The sequence below is a fragment of the Asterias rubens genome, chromosome 7, assembly GCF_902459465.1.
Source record: "Asterias rubens chromosome 7, eAstRub1.3, whole genome shotgun sequence".
Lineage (NCBI taxonomy): Eukaryota > Metazoa > Echinodermata > Asteroidea > Forcipulatida > Asteriidae > Asterias > Asterias rubens.
The window spans coordinates 16,414,856-16,437,772 of NC_047068.1; the positions used below are offsets into that span (position 1 = coordinate 16,414,856).

Here is a 22,917-nt window from a genome sequence, read left to right on the forward strand (position 1 = left end):
GGCCAGGTTTCCAAACTGTTCTTGTTATGGGGCTATGCAATGAGCTAAATGCCATTTTGGCTGTATTCTTTCTGCTCAACAACTTTATGAAGATGGGACCTGGGCCCAATTTCATAAAGCCTGTAAGCACAAAAACGTGCTAAACACAGAAATATATTGCTTAACAGAAACAGATTACAGGGTATTGTGTGTGGTGCCAACCCAAATAGTTGCTTAGCAAAGAAAATTGACAAGCAGAACAAGTATTCTCTGCTCAACAACTTTATGGAGATGGGGCCAGTTCATAAGTTTAATTACAATTTTGGACAATTGTAGTACATTCTTGTCTATTTTATTGTTTGTACTTGCCATGCTTGCTTGCATGTGACCCTTTGACTGATATTAAGGTTGATACACATATAGTGACATCATCAGCTGAACCCCTTAGGACCATACAACAAAAAATGATGTAAAATACCACTTGCTAGGGCGTCAATTGTCTTACAACAGTGTAATATCAATCCACTAAAAAAAAGCTCCCAGCCTCACTTTGGCAGTGTGATTTCGTAGGGACAACAAAAAACAAGATGGCTACAATGGGACAATATCTTTCTGGCAGCTGGCTCTCAAAATCCAACGCACCCACCATTGAGCATGACAAGTAACCTTAATTGCTCCTCTGTAACCAGGAGGAGTTATATGCCACCCTGGAGGATATTGTTTATTACAAGTCCATGTAAGATGGCAGCCTTGTTTGATTTCCCTTGGGATTGAGGAATGACTCAAATTTGCCTGAATGACAGCGGTGTATAATTATCACAAAATATTAATGACATGTCTTATTTTCATTAGTTCCTTTGCAGTAAAAGTATACACAGTGAAAGTATACACACACACCCGAGACAGTTTGCAGGAAACCAAAACAAAGAGAAAGTAAATGTTTCTTTACTTTTTGAAAAAGTGTATTATCTTTATTTCTCTTTTCAACCAAATAACCCCCCCCCCCCAACCCCAACACCCCCCCCCCAAAAAAAAAAAAACATTCAACCAACCTCCAAAAAACAAACAAAAAAAATCCATGCAACAATCCTGCTCAAAAATACAATAAACACAACAATGATGTTTTCTCAATTACAAATGCCCCCTGTTATTAATTTTGTTCTTGAGTTATCGCTTGGACAACATTTCTTTTGTTTTACCCATAATGACCTTGATATTCAACATGAAATTTTAAAAAGAATCTATTGCTTCTGGGATCCCAACACCAACCTGTGAAACAGGTTTGGAGTTAGTTTGATTGTAATCTACATTTACAATGTATATAAGATAAAAACAATCGGCGGTTAAAAAAAACCAAAGGCATCCTTTGCCTTAAAATTGCAAATACCAAAACAATTTCACAACTGAAAACACAAAGTTTAGCTGTCTTCAGATGCAAATGCAGAAATCCAACACGTCTAACATTTTGCATTTGAAGAAAAACAAATTGTACTCGAAGACTATCGCCAAGTGTTGTATTCCCTGAACCGTAAAAAAAAAAAAAAAAAAAAACAGAAGAGAGGTTTTTTGTTTCCATGGAAATCAAAGAATGGGAAATGTCAAAGTGCTTGCTACAAGAGCTTCACATCAGGAATCATGGTCCGAACTCTCTTCAACAAAGGAACGGGGTAACTCGATGCTGTGTGTGCCAGGGTTCATGCACTGTTACATTATCGTGTAAACAATAGATTTGATAATGTCAAACAATGTGATCTCCTGGGTAACATGGTGAAATTGGTTTCATTGGTCGGGGTTGGAGGGGGTAGGAGGGGGGAGGGGGTGGATTTTGATACTAGACCGATAATTAACGTCCAGATTTAAGGTAGACTTATTCTCCAGTTCTATTAAAGGTAAATTGAACTTAAAGACACTAGACACTATTGGTAATTGTCAAAGACCAGTCTTCTCACTTGGTGTATCTCAACATATGCATAAAATAACAAACCTGTAAAAATTTGAGCTCAATTGGTTGTCGAAGTTGCGAGATAATAATAAAAGAAAAAACACCTTTGTCACACAAAGTTGTGTGCTTTCAGATGCTTTATTTCGAGACCTTAAAATCTAATTCTGAGGTCTCAAGGTTTTCCTCAAGGTAAATTGAACTTAAAGACATCTAAAGCGAGCCTAAAGGACTCCATCTTGTTGTTAGAGATGTGAAGAGCTGATGATCAAAGATAGTTCAGCTGAAAAAGATCTCTTGGTGTTGCATTTTGATTCAACTTGGACATCACACCAGCCAGGAGAGAGATTGTACTTAAATGAAAAAACAAGTAAGAAACTACAAGGGCAAAATCAAGTTCGGGAATTGTGATTGCCTTGTTTTCAGTCACTTTCAGTAGCAATAAACAGCTATAGAATGCACTGCAGTAAAACTCAAACCATGGAGGAAGACATTCCTATTTCTACCTCCATGCTCAAACGAACTAGACCATTTCCCTACATACACATAGCCTCAATTCTCCAATAAGTACAAAGTTAAAAAGGTTTAAAGGACCCGGATCACTCTTAGGCCTCCCTATGACTAAAGCCCCCAATCCTTCTCTTAAATCAGATGTGAAATAAACTCTGATGACCCCATTCCTTCTTAATCTTCCCAAAGTGAGAAACCCACCATTGCCTCAACTGCATCCTCCTCCCTTACAATTCCTTTTAAATCTAGACCATTGACTCCCATTTTGGTCAAGCAATGTCATTTAAACCTTCTGCCCAATTTCACAGAGCTGCTAAGCACAACAAATTGCTAAGCATGAAATTTTTGCCTGAATAAAAACAGGATTACCAACCAAATTTCCCTGTGATTTCAGGGTAAGCAAACAACAGCTGAATGCCAGTAACAAGCAATATGCAACAAATGGAAATCTGGTTGGTAATTCTAATTTTATCAAGGAAGAAATTTCATGCTAAGCAATTTTTTGTGCTCAGCAGCTCTATGAAATTGGGCCCTTTGGACTCCTTTACCTCGGCAAGAGGATACAGGAGGATGTGGGCTCAGAGGACTCTATCAAAGACCGAGTCCAAACAGAGGTTCAACAAACTCTCTTTAAAAATGTAGGTCAGAAAAGAGTAATGAAGCCATAAAAGAACACATCAATATTCATCAGAGTGCACATTTTTTTGCAACTTGAAATGCATCAAGATGAATTCATGCTCAAATGACCTTTGACAAATTACACTTTCTTCTCATCTGGAGATAAAAAGTAATCCTATCGTGATAAAATTCTCCACAAAAGAGAAACCACATCTGGCTATTATCATCAAGACAACTCTCTAATAATCGGAATCGTAACAAAATGTGAACAATCACTGTTGCATGTGATGAGCATTTGCCGACATTCGGCGGACAGAGCCCATGTAAAATCAATCTTATAACCGACTATGATGTAATTCCAGCAAATTAAATCTCCATAAATCAAAAAGCCCTCTAAATGGCATTTTGAAAACATGATTACTGCGGTGTGTGTGGATGTTTTATTATTCAACAGAAATGCACTATACTGTACATGTACAAGGATTGCAACCATTACCATTTAATGCATAGCGACTGACGATAAGTTCTGAGTTCCACATCTGGTGAACACTTGGTACTGCTGCAAGGGCACTCTACTGCTATTTCATGAACACATTCTTAGGGGCAATTCGGATTGGTCAATGGTACAATTAGAAACGGCTCCCTCTGAAGTACATGTAATGTAGTTTTTGAGAAAGAGGTAATTTCTCGCTCAAATATTAGAAGACTTCAGGCATGAAGCCCTTTAAAGGCATCTGGACACACACACATTTGTGCAACAAGGCTAATTTTTCTTTCATTATTCTATTTCAACTTTGATGACAAATTGAGTGCAAATTTTCACAGGTTTATTATTTTATGCATATTTTGAGATACACCAAGTGCGAGTATAAGACTTTGAGTTGACAATTACCAAGGGTGTCCAGTACCTTTAACACAAATGGAAGTGGCCCTCTTGGCCAGGTACAGGTATTTATACTTAAAATTATTAGCTACAAGTCCCGCGGTTTTAAGAAAGGGCTCCATCTTAAGTTTTTGAGAAAGAGGTAATTTCTCACTCAAATATTGAAAGACTCCAGCCCTAAAGCCTTTTGTAGGTATCTAGAAGAAACAAATTTTACAGGGAAGGAAATCCTTCTGGCTAAAAACTTTCCTTGAAAATGTTATTAGAAATGATTTGATGTGACAACATTTCATGCAAAAAGACAAATAAAAAACATCCTCCCCGGACAAAACAGGCAGCTAAGCTCAAAGACAGTCCGACATACTACATACATGTATCTTACGGAAGAAGTCCACTGGTGATGCTTGTGCTTGATCAAATTGCATATCCTGTATTTGTTAAACCTCATCTCTTTCAAAGCTTTTCATGGCCTATTTCCTGACCAGATATATGATCTTCTACATCAATATTTCTGTGCCTCCTCTTCATTCTGCTGGCCAAACCCTACTGACTCAAACTTCTTTTTATATGGTCAATGAGCTTTTTCGCTTCAATGCAACTTTGGTATGGCTTCATATATTTCATTTCATTTTTTTAATCATAGAGGCTCCTGCATTATGCACTATATAGAAATGTCTGGTATTATTATTAATAAAAATGAAACATAAGAACCGAGAACGCTGACTCAACTCAATAATATCAAAGACTTGTAATGCGCACAAACAGTACATGTACCCACCCTGCTGGGTGTTCAAGGTGCAGTAAAACCAAAAACAAAGCGAAAGAAAACAGACACAACAAAATTAGTTGTGAAAACCTGTGACGAAGATAAGATTTGATAAGAGATTTGAATTTTGAGGTAGAAAGAAAAGATCTAAGATTAAGTGGTAGAGAGTTCCATATGCGTGGTGCAGCTGAAGAAAAAGACCTGTCACCACAAGAGTGTCGAGACTTAGGTTCATTGAGAAGAAGCATGGAATTGGATCGAAGATCCAGTTGACAGAGTGTAAACTTGAAGTAGTTCTGAGATATAATGCTGTAAAGTGCCTTTAGGATCGGACAATGAGCACTAGAGGCGCTCAAGACTAGGCCTATTAATAGCAAGCTGTTTTCAGAGCTAACATATCTTCATGTGTTCAACCTGAGCAATAGTTCATGTATAGCTTTAACCTTATAGGCCCTATAGTAAAAGCTTAAAACAATAAAACCAGTGGGTGAACTAACAGCCCCCACATTTATAAAAGAATACTGCGGACAATAAATTGTCTATAATATTTTCTTTACACTGTACTGGAAAATAGTGAACAGAAAATTGCAAACTTGGTCTGTGTGTGGATGATAGTCGTGCACGGTCGGCATTCATCAAAGAACTCGTTTCTAGAGCAGTGTTAGTAATCAGAAACAGGTGGGTGAAAGTAACTCCATCATTTAAGCTGTTAAAACATTCAAGGGATCGGAGATTGAATTTCACAAGACCGTAGGACTTGTGGCTCATGAATTTTACTCGATCAGAATGATGGGAAAGGAAATTAAATTACCAGAATCAAAATGTTGTACATGTACGCCTACAAACTGTTCAAATCAATTTTGTGTTGAATAAAGAAAATTTCACTAGAGTGGGACTTGAACCTACAACTTCCCAAAACATGCCAGTGTCCCAGGGAATTCCGTCCACCGGAGCTTCTGTCCCCCAAATGGGAAATTAACATTGGCTGGAGGAGTATGCAAAAGAGGGCGTTTGTACACAGTTTGCCATATGGCATAATGGGGGGGACAAATACTCCTGCAACACAGGCACTCTACCAACTGATGAGCTATCTAGGCCTAACATGCCTTAAAGTTTACAGTCTCCCCATTTTGTCAATATCTTTGCTTGGGGAGGGGCGGAGTGCCAACCAGTCACTGCTGTGAAGCCAGGGATTATTCCCAAGTTTACGATACAACCTGGGAAACAGTAAGAGAGATTAGCCTTGTTTCTATTTCTAAGAAGAGTGGGATGATCTCATTTGTTTTGTGGGTAATGGATTAAAATAGTTCAAACCCCAAACCGTAGCGACTACAGGCCCTAAATGAAAATGAATATGAAATTGAAAATAAATATCACTCAGGCATCTAAGAATTGCCCCAACCAAAATAAACTTCAAATGTCTACAACTGAACTGATATGACCTGAAGTAACAGAAACAAAAAAACACATAAAGAAAACTGACAAAACATAAAGTTCTCCAACTTGTAATTTATGATGCAGAACATTCTAAACAGCTACTCGAGACTCGAGATTTGAAGCCTGTTTATGTGGTATACAAAACATCTTACAAATTCCTATCTTAGATGTTTAAGTGCAGTAAACCACACTGCAATGCAGATGGGTAGAATGTACATGGTGTAGGCATTGACTTACAAGAAAACAAGTTGGAATAAAACATTGATTTATGACTTTGTAATCTAGAAAGTCCAAGTGCAATCCTGCTCTGAATTAAAAGAATTTGAAGGAGAAGTGAAGTAAACATAGCATGACAAGCAAAGTTTTTGTTGGTGTTTTGCTGGCCCTTAACCCAACACTTAGCCCGACGTACATTGTCCAGTAAAAATTGCTACGAGCTAGTAAAACACCACCTTTCAACTTGCCCTTTGGGCTACTAAAAACTGTGCAACAAACTTGTTTAAAATGCTCATATTTTTTATATTCAGATGTGAATATTATTCCCTTAAAAAAAAAAAAATAATTGTGTTAATTCTATTTTGAGTGTTCGAGTGTAACTTTATTTGCCTAACATACAAAGCTACCATTAACGCACCAGAAAGATACATTTACAAAATGTATAAAATCAGGGCTACTTTAACTTCCTCGGGGCAAGTTAAACCCAGAGTTTATTAGCCCGGTTGGTTACTTACAAAAAGCAAAAGAGCAAGGCCTGTAGCTTTAAATTACGAAGCTTGGTGGCATTAAAAGAACAGCTTATCATCCATCATAGAATCGGTTACGTCAGCTCAATTCAATGACCATTACAGACCCTTTCAATAACAACAACTATTTTTCATGCGGTGTTGCTTTTATCAAAAGTCAAAACAAAAAAGGGATTGCTTTTTCAGTACTTGAATGTCAGTTAAAAAGGGTATGATTGCCTATTAGAGGACTTGAAGTCAAGTTAAAAGCTTATATGATTGATAGCTTTTTAACAAAAATGTCAATTCAAAGCTGATAGCTTTGACCAAAGACAGAATAAACATACATTGGCGGATAGGATTTATAAAGGTAGCACTAACTTTTACCGAGAGATGACCTAGGCCCAATTTCGTAGAGCTGCTTAAGCAGTAAATATTAATTAACACAACTCTGCTAAGCAGAAGTGAGCAAAATACCAATCACAAATGGTTCATGTGACATGGTAGTTTGGCTGGTAGCCTTATTCTGGTAAGCATCATTTTGTTGTGTTTTTATTTTTATTCTAAAGTAGCTCTCTATATAATTAGGCCCTTAAACTTCATGGAAGCAACAACCTCTCTGCCCCTGGTCATTGCCCTTGTGCCCTTATCACTGAAAAACGCCTTGCCCCTACAAAGTCTCATTATCAGGCCATGGAAGGAACAGTATAGAGTCTCCTGAAGATGAGCAGAGTATACTGTTCGAGACGTCTAGACCAAACCGGCTCTTTTCAGAGCCATCACTCCTTTTGTACCTGCAAGTTTACTATTCATATTTATATTTATAGTTACTCTTAGTATAGAGTCTACTGCAAGACATGCACCAAATATGTATTCCGTTTGCAGTAAAATAGTGTAGATTTGCTGTGTAGATTCTGTTCTTTAAGAACTATGTATAATATAGTTGACAACGCATAAAGGTTGGGGGAAATAGTTGAAGTCACAGAAAAGACTCTAAAGTGATGAATCAAAACTACAATGTACTCGCCTTTGTACATTGTACACTCTATCCACAAATCTAAACTATCTTGTCCATTCTCCTCTATGCAAAACTTAGATTTCACTATGATTGCATGAAGACACTTGATCAAACTAGCTCCCGATACAAACACTTGAAGAGTAAGTGAACAGGAAAATAGGAGTAAAGTTATACCTCCCACAACCTTCAAAGTTAATAGCATTTTGAAGGTCATACATGTATTGTCGTTTTCTAGCAGAGAAAAATGATAACCTTCGGTTAACATAAACTCTTCACAAAATATTCAATCAACTAACGCCCCCGCCCCTCCCACCCCAACAATTTAAGTTGAACCACGGTTGAACACAATTCTTACGCAGGGTATCGACATTTCAACAACAGCTGGTCCCCATCAAATATTTGACAGCTAAACTCAGTGGTGCGGAAGAGACAAAAACTATGGGAGCCGGTGCGCATCTGACAGAGAGCCAAAACGAATTTTTGACAAGCTAAATTAAATTTATAACTGGGGCCATTTGTTTTCGTTTGTATGATGATTAAGCACAGGATATGGGACTATGAAGGTAAAGACACATGTTAGGTTGCAAGATTCAATATTATTTGAGTGAGAAATTACCTCTTTTCAAAAACTATGTTACTTCAGAGGGAGCTGTTTCTCTCAATGTTATTTGTACTATCAACAGCTCTCTGCTCGATACCAAGTAAGGATTTCTGCTAATATATATTTTGAGTAATTACCAAAAGTGTCCAGTATCTTTAGCAGAAAATATTTATTGCTTAACAATTTTAAACTTAGCAGAAATGAGCAGGTGACCGGTCACAAACTGTTTATGCATGACATGATAATTTGACAGCTAATCCTGTTCTGGTAAGCACTGTCTGTTGTGCTGTGCTTAGCTACTTTTGTGCTCTATTAAATTGGGCCGACGTTACATGTTTATCTCTTTCATGGCTTCAATTTAACCCCATATACGTGTACATGATAAAAGCAACAGCCTGAGCTCTACATTCCCTTATTTCTGGGGTTACTGTTTTCTTATTTGCCACTCTGATGACCAGAGGGCAATGGATACATGGAACAAGTAACTATATCTTTCTGTCACAAGGAATAAGGAACTAGATCTTTCTGTATCATGGAATAAGTAACTAGATCTTTCTGTATCAAATCAGTTGATGAGTTTCACAGAAAACAGCATATGTACAAATTGTAGGTGGTGAAACCTTATCAAATGTCATGGTATGAGACATTCCACCACAATAAGTTATGGTTTATGTTTAAACATGAAATTGTCTTTATCGGGGGTTAAACAAAGGCCAATTGACAAGAGGGCAGCCTCCAATTGGGGACAGCAGTAAATAGAAGCATTATATAACTCTGTATTCTCACTCTGCATTGTCATGGTTTACACTTTTATCCAAACAGATGTATAGCAAACATACAAAACAAATGAAGAACGAAGTGAAGGCTCAACAAGCACATGGCGGATCGGTGTGAAGAATGAATAGACACACATCACACTGCGCCCATCTTTGACATGTTTCCAATGTGCAAGGAAGAACACATATATGTATACTAACATTCAGGCATCGTACTATTTTTACATCCAGTCCCCATTTGGCAACACTGATAGGAATTGAAGGAACCCAAATGGCACCCCATAACAAATGTCTACAGAGCACAGTCTAGGAGAAGGCACATCAACTGAGTTACAGGTCCACAGAGCAGTCTAAGAGAACACATCAGCTGAGTTACAGGTCTACAGAACAGTCTAGAAAAAGGCACATCAACCGAGTTTCAGGTCTACAGAGCAGTTTAAGAGAATGCACATCAACTGAGTTACAGGTCGACAGAACAGTCTTAAGAGAACACATCAGCTGAGTTACAGGTCTACAGAGCAGTTTAGAAAAAGGCACATCAACTGAGTTTCAGGTCTACAGAGCAGTTTAAGAGAATGCACATCAACTGAGTTACAGGTCGACAGAGCAGTCTTAAGAGAACACATCAGCTGAGTTACAGGTCTACAGAGCAGTTTAGAAAAAGGCACATCAACTGAGTTACAGGTCTACAGAGCAGTTTAAGAGAATGCACATCAACTGAGTTACAGGTCGACAGAGCAGTCTTAAGAGAACACATCAGCTGAGTTACAGGTCTACAGAACAGTCTCGCAGAAGGCACATCAACTGAGTTACAGGACTTACCTTGGTCTTCAACTAGCGCTTGGAGGCTATCCCCTTTCTTCTCTAAGCAGTGATGTCAAAGAACTTGTCCATAGTGGAAGCAACTTGATCTGGAGTAAGCTTCATGTATTTGGATGGGTTCTTGGTGAAGTTAATTAGCATGTACCTGCATTGACCAAACAAAACAACAGGACATTTAAAAAATTGTTTATTGTGGAGAAATGGTTCTGCTGGTTACTGATGGAGAAGAATTGAGGGTTATCCAGTAGTTAAACTCAACCTGTGATGTCATGCAAATGTTCCATCGCTCCATTATTTTGCTCGAATGGCACGATGGCTACATATTAAACAATAACACATTATTTGTGCAAAATAATGTAGCACTGGAACAATAGCATGACATCACAGGTGGAGGTTAAGTCACATAATGGCCTTTTGTTCTTTTGCCAGACAATTCAAGGTGTGTTCAACTATTTTCCAGGGGTCAGTGCCACTTACTCCCCAGGGTTTTGAAACACCCCCCTTTACAATCCACACGGATTTAGGCTTGAGTATCTGCTGGAGAGCAGAAAACACTACCTCCTCCACTTTACGAAGCAATCATGGTTAAGTGTCATGCTTTAAGGATACAAGTGTCACGACCGGGACTCAAACCCACACTCTGCTAATCAAACACCACAGCTTGGGGTGCTCTTAAACGCTAGGCCATGACACGCCACGCTCTTTGTGTATGAAGGCATTTGAGGGATATGCATTAGTAATATTATACTGGATTTTTAGAGTCCTTTTGAGAGTTAAAAAAAAAAAAGAGTTTCCAGACAGTGGGCATATGGTTTCCATCTCTAATTAATGTTTAATGTGATTACATCTCAAATGACAAGGATCTATGTGTAATATAAAAAAAAGGTAGAATTCATTTAGTTCATGGAATCAGGGCCCACATTTTTATAGAGCTGCTTTAGCCTTGCTCAAGGCAGTCGAATTATTCACTCCGAAAAAAAGACCGCCGCTGTATAAAAACCCACCCGTATTCACTGTGCATAACATCTCACGACACGATGCCCCCGTACACTATCCGCATGCGGAGGCCGTCAGGCCGACAGCCTTGTAGGGTCTGTGTTGAAGCCACTGACCTCATTACTATAATAAGCGAAGAGTTCCCACGGTCAGCTCATTACCATAATGCCCGCGAAAGACGAGACATGTCTACATCACACACCACCACCACGGACGCTCAGCGAGCATGATATGCGTGCGTGATTGGACGTCAAAATGAATAATTCATTTGCCTCACATCCTGTGTTGTCTGATAGGTCTGACGAAAGATATACATATTCATCCACTTGTGGAAATTTTTCAATACAACACATTAAACCCGTAAGTTACACACCCGACAAGGCTGTCGGCCTGGCGGCCTCCGCATGCGGTTAGTGGTACGAGTGCGGATGACTTGTGTGCACAGTAGTCGTACGATGTGACAGTGTGTATACGGGTGGGTCATGCGGTGTGATCGCACGCACCACGCACAGGGTATGCGGGTGGGTTTACAGCGGTGTCTTTTCGGAGCGAATAATGCGACTGCCTTGAGCAAGGCTAGAGCTGCTTCAGCTTAAAAAGGAGCTACATGTAAGCATACAAATAATCTTTAAAAAAAAAGATTTCAAGGGATGTTATCTACACTATCATCATCATTAGACCGTGCAATCTTTTTGTAAATCTTTGATCTTAGACAAGTTTCTTTCCTACCGTTTATGTAATGTTCTTCTAACATCTACATTGTATAGTCATTTAGGTTCCCCTTTAAATTGGTTTGATATTGGTACATCAGACACAATGAACATTAGTGGTGCATAATTAGGGGGGTGAGGGCTAATTCTGCTAATTAGATGTTTGAATGTCCTTCCACACAGGTATGCCAAACCAACTAGGTCAAACATTGTCACAGTCTCATTAATTCAACTGGTATCAGAAGATGTCATGCTCCAGACTAAATGACACCAATTAGTCTTTGCAAACTGGCTCTCAAAGTCTGCAAGTATTTTTCGGCAGAATATCTTTTTTCTCTCCTCTTTAAAGACACTGGACACTATTGGTAGTTTTCAAAGACCAGTCTTCTCGCTTGGTGTATATCAACATAGGCATATAAAATAACAAACCTGTGAAAATTAGAACTCAATATTGGTTGTCAAAGTTGCGAGATAAAAATGGAAGAAAAAACACCCTTGTCACACAAAGTTGTGTGCTTTCAGATACTTGATTTTGGGACCTCAAAATCTAATTCTGAGGTCTCAAAATCAAATTCGTGGAAAATTACTTCTTTCTCGAAAACTACATAACTTCGGAGGGAGCCGTTTCTCACAATATTTTATACTATCAACCTCTCCCCATTACTCGTTACCAAGTAAGGTTTTAAGCTCATAATTATTTTGAGTAATTACCAATAGTATCCACTGCCTTTAAACTGGTTCCAGAAGATGTCATGCTCCAGACTGAAGGACACCAATTAGTCTTCGCAAAGCGGCTCTATAAGTCTGCCAGTATTTTACGGCAGAATATCTTTTTTTCTCTCCTCTTTAAAGGGGTAAATAATCTTTAATTAGGTTAATTACATTGATTATTAATGACAATACAAACTGACTTGGTAAGAAGTAGGCCTACAGCAGCTTTAGATAGTAAAATGCATTTTAAGAAAATTTCCACTTTGAAGTACCTACATCTATTAGGCCTACTGTGGTCCTAAAAAAATATAGCAGTATAAATGACTTTTTATCCCCCCTAATTTTTGAATCTGAGGAGCGTTTCTGACAGTAATGTTCCTCAGATTGCTCATGACAAAAGTAGACTATTCCTCCTGCCTGGGCGTAACCACTCCAGATTTTCAACAATATCTCAAAAATACTACCAGCATTTGAAAAAGAAATTTGCCCAGCCCTGTTAGTTTTATGGTAAATATCTAGAATCATATACATGGATTGAAACAAACAGTGGGTTCCACTAACCGAACACAGACAATCCCTCTAAGTTAATGTAGTCAAAGTGGGGCTTAAAAGACAAATTAGTCTGGTGCCATTTTTGGTTTGGTACACTAAATTAAACAAGAGTAGTTGCTGTTAATGGTTCACAAACATGGAACCCGGAGACTGCTAAGCAAGTCTAGTCTTTACTCATGTTATTACATTTTATGGACCTGCTTTAAGAGCACATAACCAACTCAGCTTATTACTAGGAAGGAAATGATTTCTCAAAATAGTTGAATACTACCCACAGCTGCAGTTCAAGAAAGTTTTGATGGTCACTATTATCTGGACTATTTACCAATCTACACAAAACACCCTGTACCTTTAAGACTGACTTTAACACATTCGTACACAGACACTTCAAGGCAGTAAGTTTAACATGACATGAACAGGTGATCAAGACACTTGCTATTAATCCAACAGACAAGATGACATTTAGGGAGGAGGGATATGACATGTATAACAAATGTTTTCAACACTCAACCCAGGAATGCCAGTCCTCATCATGAAAAATGAAGTACTTCACAAAGATCAAGTGACTCAGATCAATATATCTTGAGCTACTGTTCGAACAATTCTGAAAAAAAACACGAGTTTTTTTTTATTATTCAATATTTGTACTCAGATCTATCAATCATGTCCCTCGCAGGCGGGATTCCCGACAGCGTTCTCGCCATTGGTTTCTTCTCAAGGCTTATAAAGACCTGGGGGCGCTCCTCATCTCAGGACTACCCTGGAAGTTGAGAGCCCCGCATCCACCCTATCCAGATCACCCTTTCCATAATAGTCAATGAGAAAATTACAAGGTCTTTATTGAAGTTTTCTTTAGGTCATGTACAGTAGAGGTCTTTGGAGATTGACCCAGGCAAGATATTTTGTCCTTTGAAAAAAGTTAGAAAATATTTTTGAGCATAAGCGCTAACCTACTTATATGGTCCTTTGAAGGAAATAGGTGCTCAAAATGGTATACATACAAAAGCTGCGGTACTTCCTACCAAATATTTGTTGTCATTGTTATTAATTTTTGGGAGTACCAAAGGTATAGGGTATACCTTTGGTACTCCCTTTAAAGCCATTGGACCCTTTCGGTACAGAAAAAACAACAACAGTTCATAGATTTACAAATAATTTACAGGGTTTACAGAAGGTAATGGTGAAAGACTTCTCTTGAAATATTAGTCCATGAAATGCTTTACTTTTTGAGAAAACGGTAAAACAATGTAAATTCTCGTTAGCGAGAATTACGGATCTTTTTTATACACATGTCATGACACGGCGAAACGCGCGGAAACAAGAGTGGGTTTTCCCGTTATTTTCTCCCGACTCCGATGACCGATTGAGCGTAAATTTTCTCAGGTTTGTTGTTTTATATATAAGTTGTGATACACGAAGTGTGGGACTTGGACAATACTGTTTACCGAAAGTGTATAATGGCTTTAATATCTCTGAAGTTCAGAATTCTTAAACATGGGATGTCAAATAACCCAAATAACTTGTTTTCTTGTCCTGCGAGCCCTTTTGGTAATTTTATAATATTTGTTTATACAGTGACCTTTAATTAATTGATACAGGTTTATTTCAAAGAGAGGATGCATTAAACATAACAGATACTGATGTGTCTCATTAGAATATATAAATAAATAGATAAATATCTACTCAATTAAGGGGATAGTAACTAGTGCAATGTCTTGTGATAAGTTTCATTTCCAAAATCCTTCCAAAAGTTCTAAGCAAATTCCTCAGATCTGTGATCTTTACTGGTAACAAGTCTTAGTCCCCAGTCCCTGACTCAGGAAACAGGTCTTGGTCCGCCTTCTGACTATGGTAACATGTCTGCCCCCCCCCCAACCTGACTGAGGTAACAGATTTGGGCCTCCTCAGGGACTAAGGTAACAGGGATGCCCCCCCTCCCACCTGACTATGGCTTAACAGAACTGTGCCTTCTCCTAGACTAAGGCTTAACTGACTTTTAAACGGGTCGGGCTGACTCTCTTTGACTTAAGAGGTAACGAGTCTGCCACCCCCCGCCCCCCATTGACTAAGACCACAGGTCTTGGTCCCCCCCTCCTGACTGAGGTAACAGAGTTTGGGTTTCCACCATCCACCCGCCCACTAAGTAACAGATATGGGTCCCCCTCCCCCACAAAGATAACATATCTACACCCCCACCACCACCACTTACATGTGAGGCAACAGAGTTTGGGTTTCCACCATCCAACCACCCACTAAGTAACAGATATGGGTCCCCCTCCCCCACAAAGATAACATATCTTTACCCTCACCACCACCACTTACATGTACATGTAGAGAAATGGTACAAGGATCTTGTCATCTTGGCGTATGCCATCCCATATGGTCAGCATTTCCTCCTCTGCTGTCTAGATGATAACCCAAAAGGGGTCGATTTCACAAAGATTATTCCTAATTTAGGACTAGTTCTAGGACGCTTAAGGGGTTATTTAAAAACTTAAGGCTTGTCCTAAGTTAACTCGAGATACGCCAAGCCTAAACTCTTTGTGAAACCCACCCCAGACCCAGCAGTAATGCTACATCCAGGCATGTATCAGTGTATGCTTCGTTTTTGAAAGGTCACAAGGGCACCAAGGTATTTTCTCCTGGAGCATTTCAAGGGCACCAAGGCATTTTCTCCTCAATGACCAGGGGGCATGGACCAGGGGGCATGGAGGCAATCTCCTCCGTTGCCTCCGCTAAGTATCAGCTGCACATCCTAGTTACATAAGTTACTCTCAACATCATCACAAATAAACCAATCCTGTTTCCCACTTTTAAGTAAATAATTGGCACCAAAGTTCCCAGTTCTAAAAGGCCACACGTAAAGCCTGCCTTAATAAGCACGGAAAACTCTTGAAATAAATCACAGTGTCAACAACAATGTCCTGTATCAAACATCGTGAGTGTAAGTTTTTTTCCTTTTTTTCTCAACCCTGTTCACTCGCTCTGATTGTCCTTCAAATTTATCACCGGCTAATGAAGACTGTGGATGGGAAAATCTATCTGGAGACGTCATCCATTGACGTCATTTGGTGCGGGGATTTCGCAAACAATGGGTCACTAACTAGCTAATCAGGTTTTGTTTGAAGAGAAAAAAAAACCGATGGCACAATAGAAGTGAATAACCTATGTCCCAAGGTAATGATGATAATAGAGAATAATAGAGTGAGACAAAGGAGATTATAAAAGGGCTAAACAAAAATCAATGATTAGCTTCACTTATGAATGAAGCGTTAAAATCCAAGCAGGATGGGTACTTAGGAGGGTGATTGCAACAGTTTATATTAGGAACATAACAACAAAATTTGTACGAAAAAAACGGTCTAAGATCACAGATTTACATACAACTTAGTAGATAGTAGAAAACATCCCTTAAAATATTTCTGTCTGAAATGTCACATTTGATGAGTAATAAAAAAATAACTAATTTCCTGTTGTGAGTTTATCGCTCAGTGAGCGTTTTATTCACTTAATTTTTTGAAATCCGGTCTTCACTATTTTCTAATGACCCAGATGGCCGATCAATCTCAAACTTTCACAGTCAAAACTTTCAAAGATTTGTTACTTTATGCATATGTTGAGATACATTGAGTGAGAATACTGGTTTTTGACAATATTACCAAACTTGTACAGTGCATTAAGTGAACATCTTTTGTTCATACTTCACGGCTTTAAAGTAAAGAAGCTGCTTGAATAATTTACCAAGGGAGGAGGGGTCAGGCAGGTAGTGTTTTTTTTTTTTTGGGGGGGGGAGGGGTATGTTTGTTTGTTTGTTTGTTTGAATGATCTTTCCATCAAGGGCACCCGGCAAACTCACAAAAAGGGATATAAACACCAAGCTGGCAACAGCCAATCTCTCTCATATAAACATTGGTTTAACGTCTATGATTATGAATTACACAAATCAAGAAATTGTGATTCAGTATCTAGACGACAATATTTATGAGAGTAGCACTCAATTACTCACTTGTCCCTGAAGACTTGGTAGGGTTGCACGATATGATCCTTGTTCTCACGGCGTAGGGCCTGTCGTAACTCAGCGTGGGGAATTGCATAACTCTTCTGAGTCTTGTACAGCTCTTCAAAGTCTGTGTTAAAACCCTGGGGAGGAGGATGGGGAGAAAGCCAAACAGGGTTTAAGTGCTGTAGACATGGTAGAGTGAAATGTACACTACAACCCTCCTACTGTTCATCATTTAAAGGCAGTGGACACTATTCAGCTATTGGTGGTTATTCAAAAAATTTGTTAGCATAAAAACTTACTTGGTATTACGAGCAATGGAAAGCTGTTGATAGTATAAAACATTGTGAGAAACAGCTCTCTCTGAAATAAAGTAGTTTTTGAGAAAAAAAGTTAATTCTCAATAAAATATTTGAATTGAATTCCAGACCGCTGAGGTCTCAAATTCAAGCATCTGAAAGCACACAACTTGTGCCACATGGGTGTTTTTTCCCCACTATTTTCTCAAAGTTTTGACGATCAATTGAGTTAAAATTTTAACAGGTTTGTTATTTTATGCATATGTTGAGATACACCTAGTGAAAATAATGGTCTTTGACAATTACCAAAGGTGTCCAGTGCCTTTAAAGGGATTGTACAATGAATATTTATAAAGACTTGTAACACACATATCCACCCTGCTGGGTGTTCAAGGCGCAATTAAACAAAACGAAAGAAAAAAGACACAACAAAATTTGTCCTTGAAAACATGTAACTATGACATAAGATAAGTTTTGAGAAGAGATTTACATAGACAAGGTCCAAGATACATATCTGTTTTGGTAAATGGAACCCACTGTTTGTTTAAAGCCTATAAAGTTGTTTATACCATGTGTGAACATTTCATTTCAAAGAGTGGTAGCATTTTTTGCCATATTGCCAAAAAAGTTGAGCAATTATGTCCACGAAGAGAAAACAATCTGTGATTTGACTACACAATCTGAGTAACGTTGCTGACAGTAACATTTCGAGGGGATAACAAAAGGGATATCTTCTTCCATAACCGCATTACTTAGTAAAATAAGTCTCAGTTGTATTTTTAACTAATGTCGCAAAATGGTTTAACTAGGAAGAATATCTTTGGATCTAGAATAAATGTGAATGGTGCTCTGCTTAAGTGCCAACTTAAATAAGTGATAACTTCTGCAGCTTCATGAAAAAAGGCAAGTGAACAAAAATTTTGCCTTAAGCTTTCGAGAAAGACTCTGCTAGGGTCAAAATGTCAGGGCATTAACTTCTTTTTGCATTTATACTATTCCTGGATCCTGAGCAGCTTGCAACAGCTAATTTTTTCCCGCAAATGGAAAAGAATTAATTCAAGCACAACCTTAATGATTCAGCCGCCTACATGTCCACTTGTTTTGCTTCATTTCATTTATTCCAGTTGTGAAGCCAAGAACTCTCAGAAAAAGAAGCAAACTTAACCAGTCTACTAGCCAAGAACCAAATGGAGAGAAGAAATGAAGGCAGTTTCAGTTTGAGATGTGGGAGAAAAAAAAAACCTGAGATTTATTCCAGGAAACACCCTAGGGAATGAAAACCAAATCCACATAGTGCCAGGGTTTGAAATTGGCGGGAACATTTACATGACTGCAGTTCGAAAAATAACTGTCAGCTTTTTAACTACTACTTGGGCAAAAGGTAGAAAATCAGCCACGACTACTACTTTAGCCAATGACTGGACTGTTGTTAACTACACTACCACAGAGTGAGTTCTTAATAGGTCTCAAGGTTTCGACAAGATTGCTCTAGTCATCTTCAGGTGACATACACATTTGACTGCTCAAACTCTCTCATCATTCTACTCTAGACTCATAAATATCTCAAAGAAGAAGAACTTATTGCAGTAGCGAGATAACTGTCACATGCTGTTGATGTTTGTAGAGTGAGAGAACACAAAATAGAACCCCAAGAAGCACTTCAGCCAATATATATCAATGTTCATCAATTCCCATACAAGAGCTCATAAAGTTCCCAGCAACATAAGCAATCAGTGCAGATGCCACCGTGCTTATGTAGAATAAGGCTTTAATGGTTGTTTTATTTGAATCAAAGAAGAGAGACAGTATAGACCAGTGGGCAAAATTACAAATGTTACACATTCCACTAAGGAATAAAATTGCTCATAAAATTTGGCTCACACTGGTTAACGACAAAAATCACGCAGGTGAATTTTTAATCAACAGGGGCATTTCAGGGGTCATTTAGAATAATAAATCATTAAAGGGACACGTTGCCATGAATCTGGCGAGTTAGTCTATGAAAAGTGACATTTAAGCAGACAAATATATACACACAAATATGCCTCAAAATTGTGTTGTTTTCCTTTTATATGGTGAAGTAACGCAGCACACTATAGTATGTAGAGTCAGCTTTTTTACTTCACAAAAATGGTGAATCGTGTTAGTTCAGAAAGAAAGAGGAAAACCTTGCGAAATCGAGGCATACTTGTGTTGATCATTATGTTCTACTTTTAAAACATCTTTCAAACCTTATGCATTTTATAACAAACGGTTCAAGTGTCGTGGCCTAGCGGTTAAGAGCATCGAATTCAAACTAGGGTGTTTCTTATCAGCAGAGTGTGGGTTCGAATCCCCAGCCATGACACTAAATGTGTCCTTAGGCAAGACAAATCACCATTGCTTCGTCCTTTGGATGGGACGTAAATCTGTTGGTCCCATGTGTTGTGTAATGCAAGTTAAAGAACCCATGGCCAGTGCACTTATCAAAAAGAGAAGGGGTTCGTCCCAGTGCTCCTGGCTGTGGCTGCTGAACAGTATGTGCCATAGCACCTTGTAAATAAGCTGCTACACAATTGGGTCTCAGAATTCATCACTGCAATAACCAATCTTTCTGAAAGTTTGTATATACTCAGCGCCTGGAGTACCTTGTTTGGTAGATACGTGCGCTACATGTGTATAAGACTTTGATATTATTATTCAAACGCTTTCATAGACCAGCTCGCCTGATCAAAGGCAAAGCTAGTGTCCCTTTAAGAACACACAGCCAACGAGTGCATCTGCCTTATCACAAAGCGGCTACCCCAGTTACACAATTGCTCATTTAAATACCCCATTATCAGAGTGTCCTTCCTTGATTTTGTGTCCTGGTTTTCCATGAAATATCATCTTTGCCCAGCCAGTAATTCAAGGGCAGACCTGGTATTGGATTATGTCTATATTTTTTATTGGGTTAATAAACTAGGTCGGGCTTTGCATTATGCAGTGTTTGATGCTAACCTCAATAATATTTTATTCAGAGTTTTCTCACAAGTGAGGCGAGGGGATAATCTTTTTACGAGATATGCATTCTTCATAACACCGGGGGTAGTTTATTATTAAGATTTTAAAATGACAGAATAGCAGCTATCGCTTGTCATTCTATCAGGTCCTTCATGACCTTGCTCTTCCATCATTATATGATTTATCTGTTGCATGTTTGAGTATTCAGATGAACAACTGAAGAAAAAGATCTGTTGGCTTGTATACAACAAATCACTAAATTTCAAGCCAGTGTGCAGCTGCATCAAAGAAAGCAAACAGAGTCCTGAATCTGGATAAAGATTTTCAATGCTCCATAAAATGGCTGACCGTGTTTATTCGCGACATAAAGGAAAACTATGTAATTTTGAGGCATGTTTGTGTGGATTATTATATTCTACTTTTACATTATCTATGTAACCATATGCATTTCGTAACAAATGGTTTCAAACGCTTTTCAAAGACCAACTCGACCGATCCAAGGAAACGTGTCCCTTTTAAATGTATTTGAGCCAAATGAAAAGAGAGGGTGATGAATAAATTGCAGTTTTAGATATGGAAGGAAAAGCCCGAAGAATTATTCCAGGGAAAGCCAACACAGTCAGGTAGGGACTGAAAAACCCAATCCACATAGTGGCCCCAGTGGGATTCGAACTTGGGACCCAGAGGTGGAAGTCGAGGCAAGACACCACTACACCATCATGACCTGGGGATGATCGAGGGAAGTTTGCATGTCATCTTTCAATAATATAAATCGCTTGTTCGCCCACACTTAGATGACTGTATACAGGTTTGGAGCCCCCCCCCATCTAACCAAAGACAAGAAACCTTAAAAAGATACAAGCCAATGCCACCAAACTTAACTGATAAAAAAAATAAGACAACCAGTCACAACCTATAGTAATAGTTCATTGTGTGTCAGCCCATAACCATTTCTACCATGTCAACTAAGCAAAATATCAGCAACTTTGTGCATGCGAAGAAACACACAACACTTTCTTTTGGTAAAAAAAACTAAAACACTAAAACAACTTTTTTATATTAACAATGTAAGAAAGAGATGTACAGTATCATACAAAATTTAATCAGAATTTGGTTCTAGTAATTTTTCTATAATATATGAAATGCCATCCATATAACCTTCAAAATTGAATAGGGAAATTTAAAAATGGCTGGAGATTTCATCAGAGGAGACAGACCGATATTTGAACTGGATTTTAATTTGATAGACTCAAAATCGAGGTCATAAAGCGAACAATGTAGTTAATGAATAGTTGTATACATTCGAGTGGCTTGTTTTTAATATCAAGTTCATTACGTTTGACTCATTTTCTATTTGATGATTGGTCAGATCTATTAAATCAGCGTTATGATCAGTGCTGTAGCCATGGTGGGTGGGTGGTGCTAGGTGGACCTGCTCAGGACTCACAACTTTTGCCTAGCACTCTCAGCAAAATACATTGACCGCCCAACACAGATTTCCCTCAAAATAGTATCCACTGTGCATTGATCCGAGACACATCTAATGATAAGGGGTATCATATGTCACAGAGAATGAACACAGCCAAAAGGTCATTTAACTTATTGCAAGACCACATAACATGAAAACGTTTGTTGATCCAGTTGCCCTTTGTAGACTTAAACATGATTTACTGCCCACCACTGAAATTGATTGGTCTACCTACAACCATGGTCATTATTCAATTGTAATCTACCCTCAAGGCCACATTAAATGAGAAGGTACTTGTCTACTAATTAACGAGCACTCTAGTCAATCTGTTAATTAACAAACAGTGATGAATAAACAGCTTCGGCATATTTGTCACAATAAGCAAACCACTGATTTCACAATGGCTAGAATAAAATAAGTAGTGTCAAGTTACTGAATCACAATTTTTGTGCAACTCATACATGTAGACGTTATGTTTGTACGAGAGAGATTGGCAGTTGCCAGCTTGATTTTTTTTTATATCTGAACTTGTTTACCATTATTCCCCTACTCGGAGTTTACAACCATCTCAACAGTCATTGCTTTCAATTATCTCAACAGTCACTGCTTTCAACTACTAGAACTTCTTTCATTTTTTATGGCCACATATCTTTGTCATACATGTATACTGCACCGCTTCTTTGGAAGTCTTCCTGTGCATATTCGCCAGGCTAGTTCTTTACAATGTTTAAAGTCTCTGTTAAAAACTTATTTGTTTAAAGCTGCTTTTTTTTGTAATCTCCTAATTTGTAATTTGTATGTTTTATCTCATTATATATTTTATTGTTCTCTTTTATGTGCTTAGAGGCTTTTCGCATTGGTCGCTTTACCAATGTCTTATTATTATTATATTATTATATCCCCTTAATTGAGTTTGCCAAGGCCCCTTTGATGGGAAGATCATCAACAAAGAGACAGACAAAGGAGAGAGCCCCAATTCATGATTGAACTGTTTGTGTTTAAGAGTAATACTAAGTGTGGAGATGAGAACAAAAGAGGTCCAAGCAACAATATAAATACGAGAGCAGAACTCAAATGTATATAGGTTGTTATCATTGATCCAGGAAATAAAGTGAGGTCCAGTTTAAA

General features: G+C 38.3%; 1 protein-coding gene across 2 annotated transcripts in view; it reads right to left on the reverse strand.

Annotated features, from left to right (window-relative positions):
* LOC117292833 (exocyst complex component 7-like) overlaps positions 1 to 22,917 on the reverse strand; it is a 57,333-nt gene that overhangs the window by 10,738 nt on the left and 23,678 nt on the right. For both annotated transcript variants that reach the window (XM_033775000.1, XM_033774999.1), the window contains 2 exons: positions 17,047 to 17,180; positions 10,072 to 10,216 (listed from right to left, as the gene is read on the reverse strand). In XM_033775000.1, the coding sequence (XP_033630891.1) occupies positions 10,114 to 10,216; positions 17,047 to 17,180 (237 nt within the window). In that variant the 3' untranslated portion in view covers positions 10,072 to 10,113. The remainder of the gene's footprint in view (positions 1 to 10,071; positions 10,217 to 17,046; positions 17,181 to 22,917) is intronic.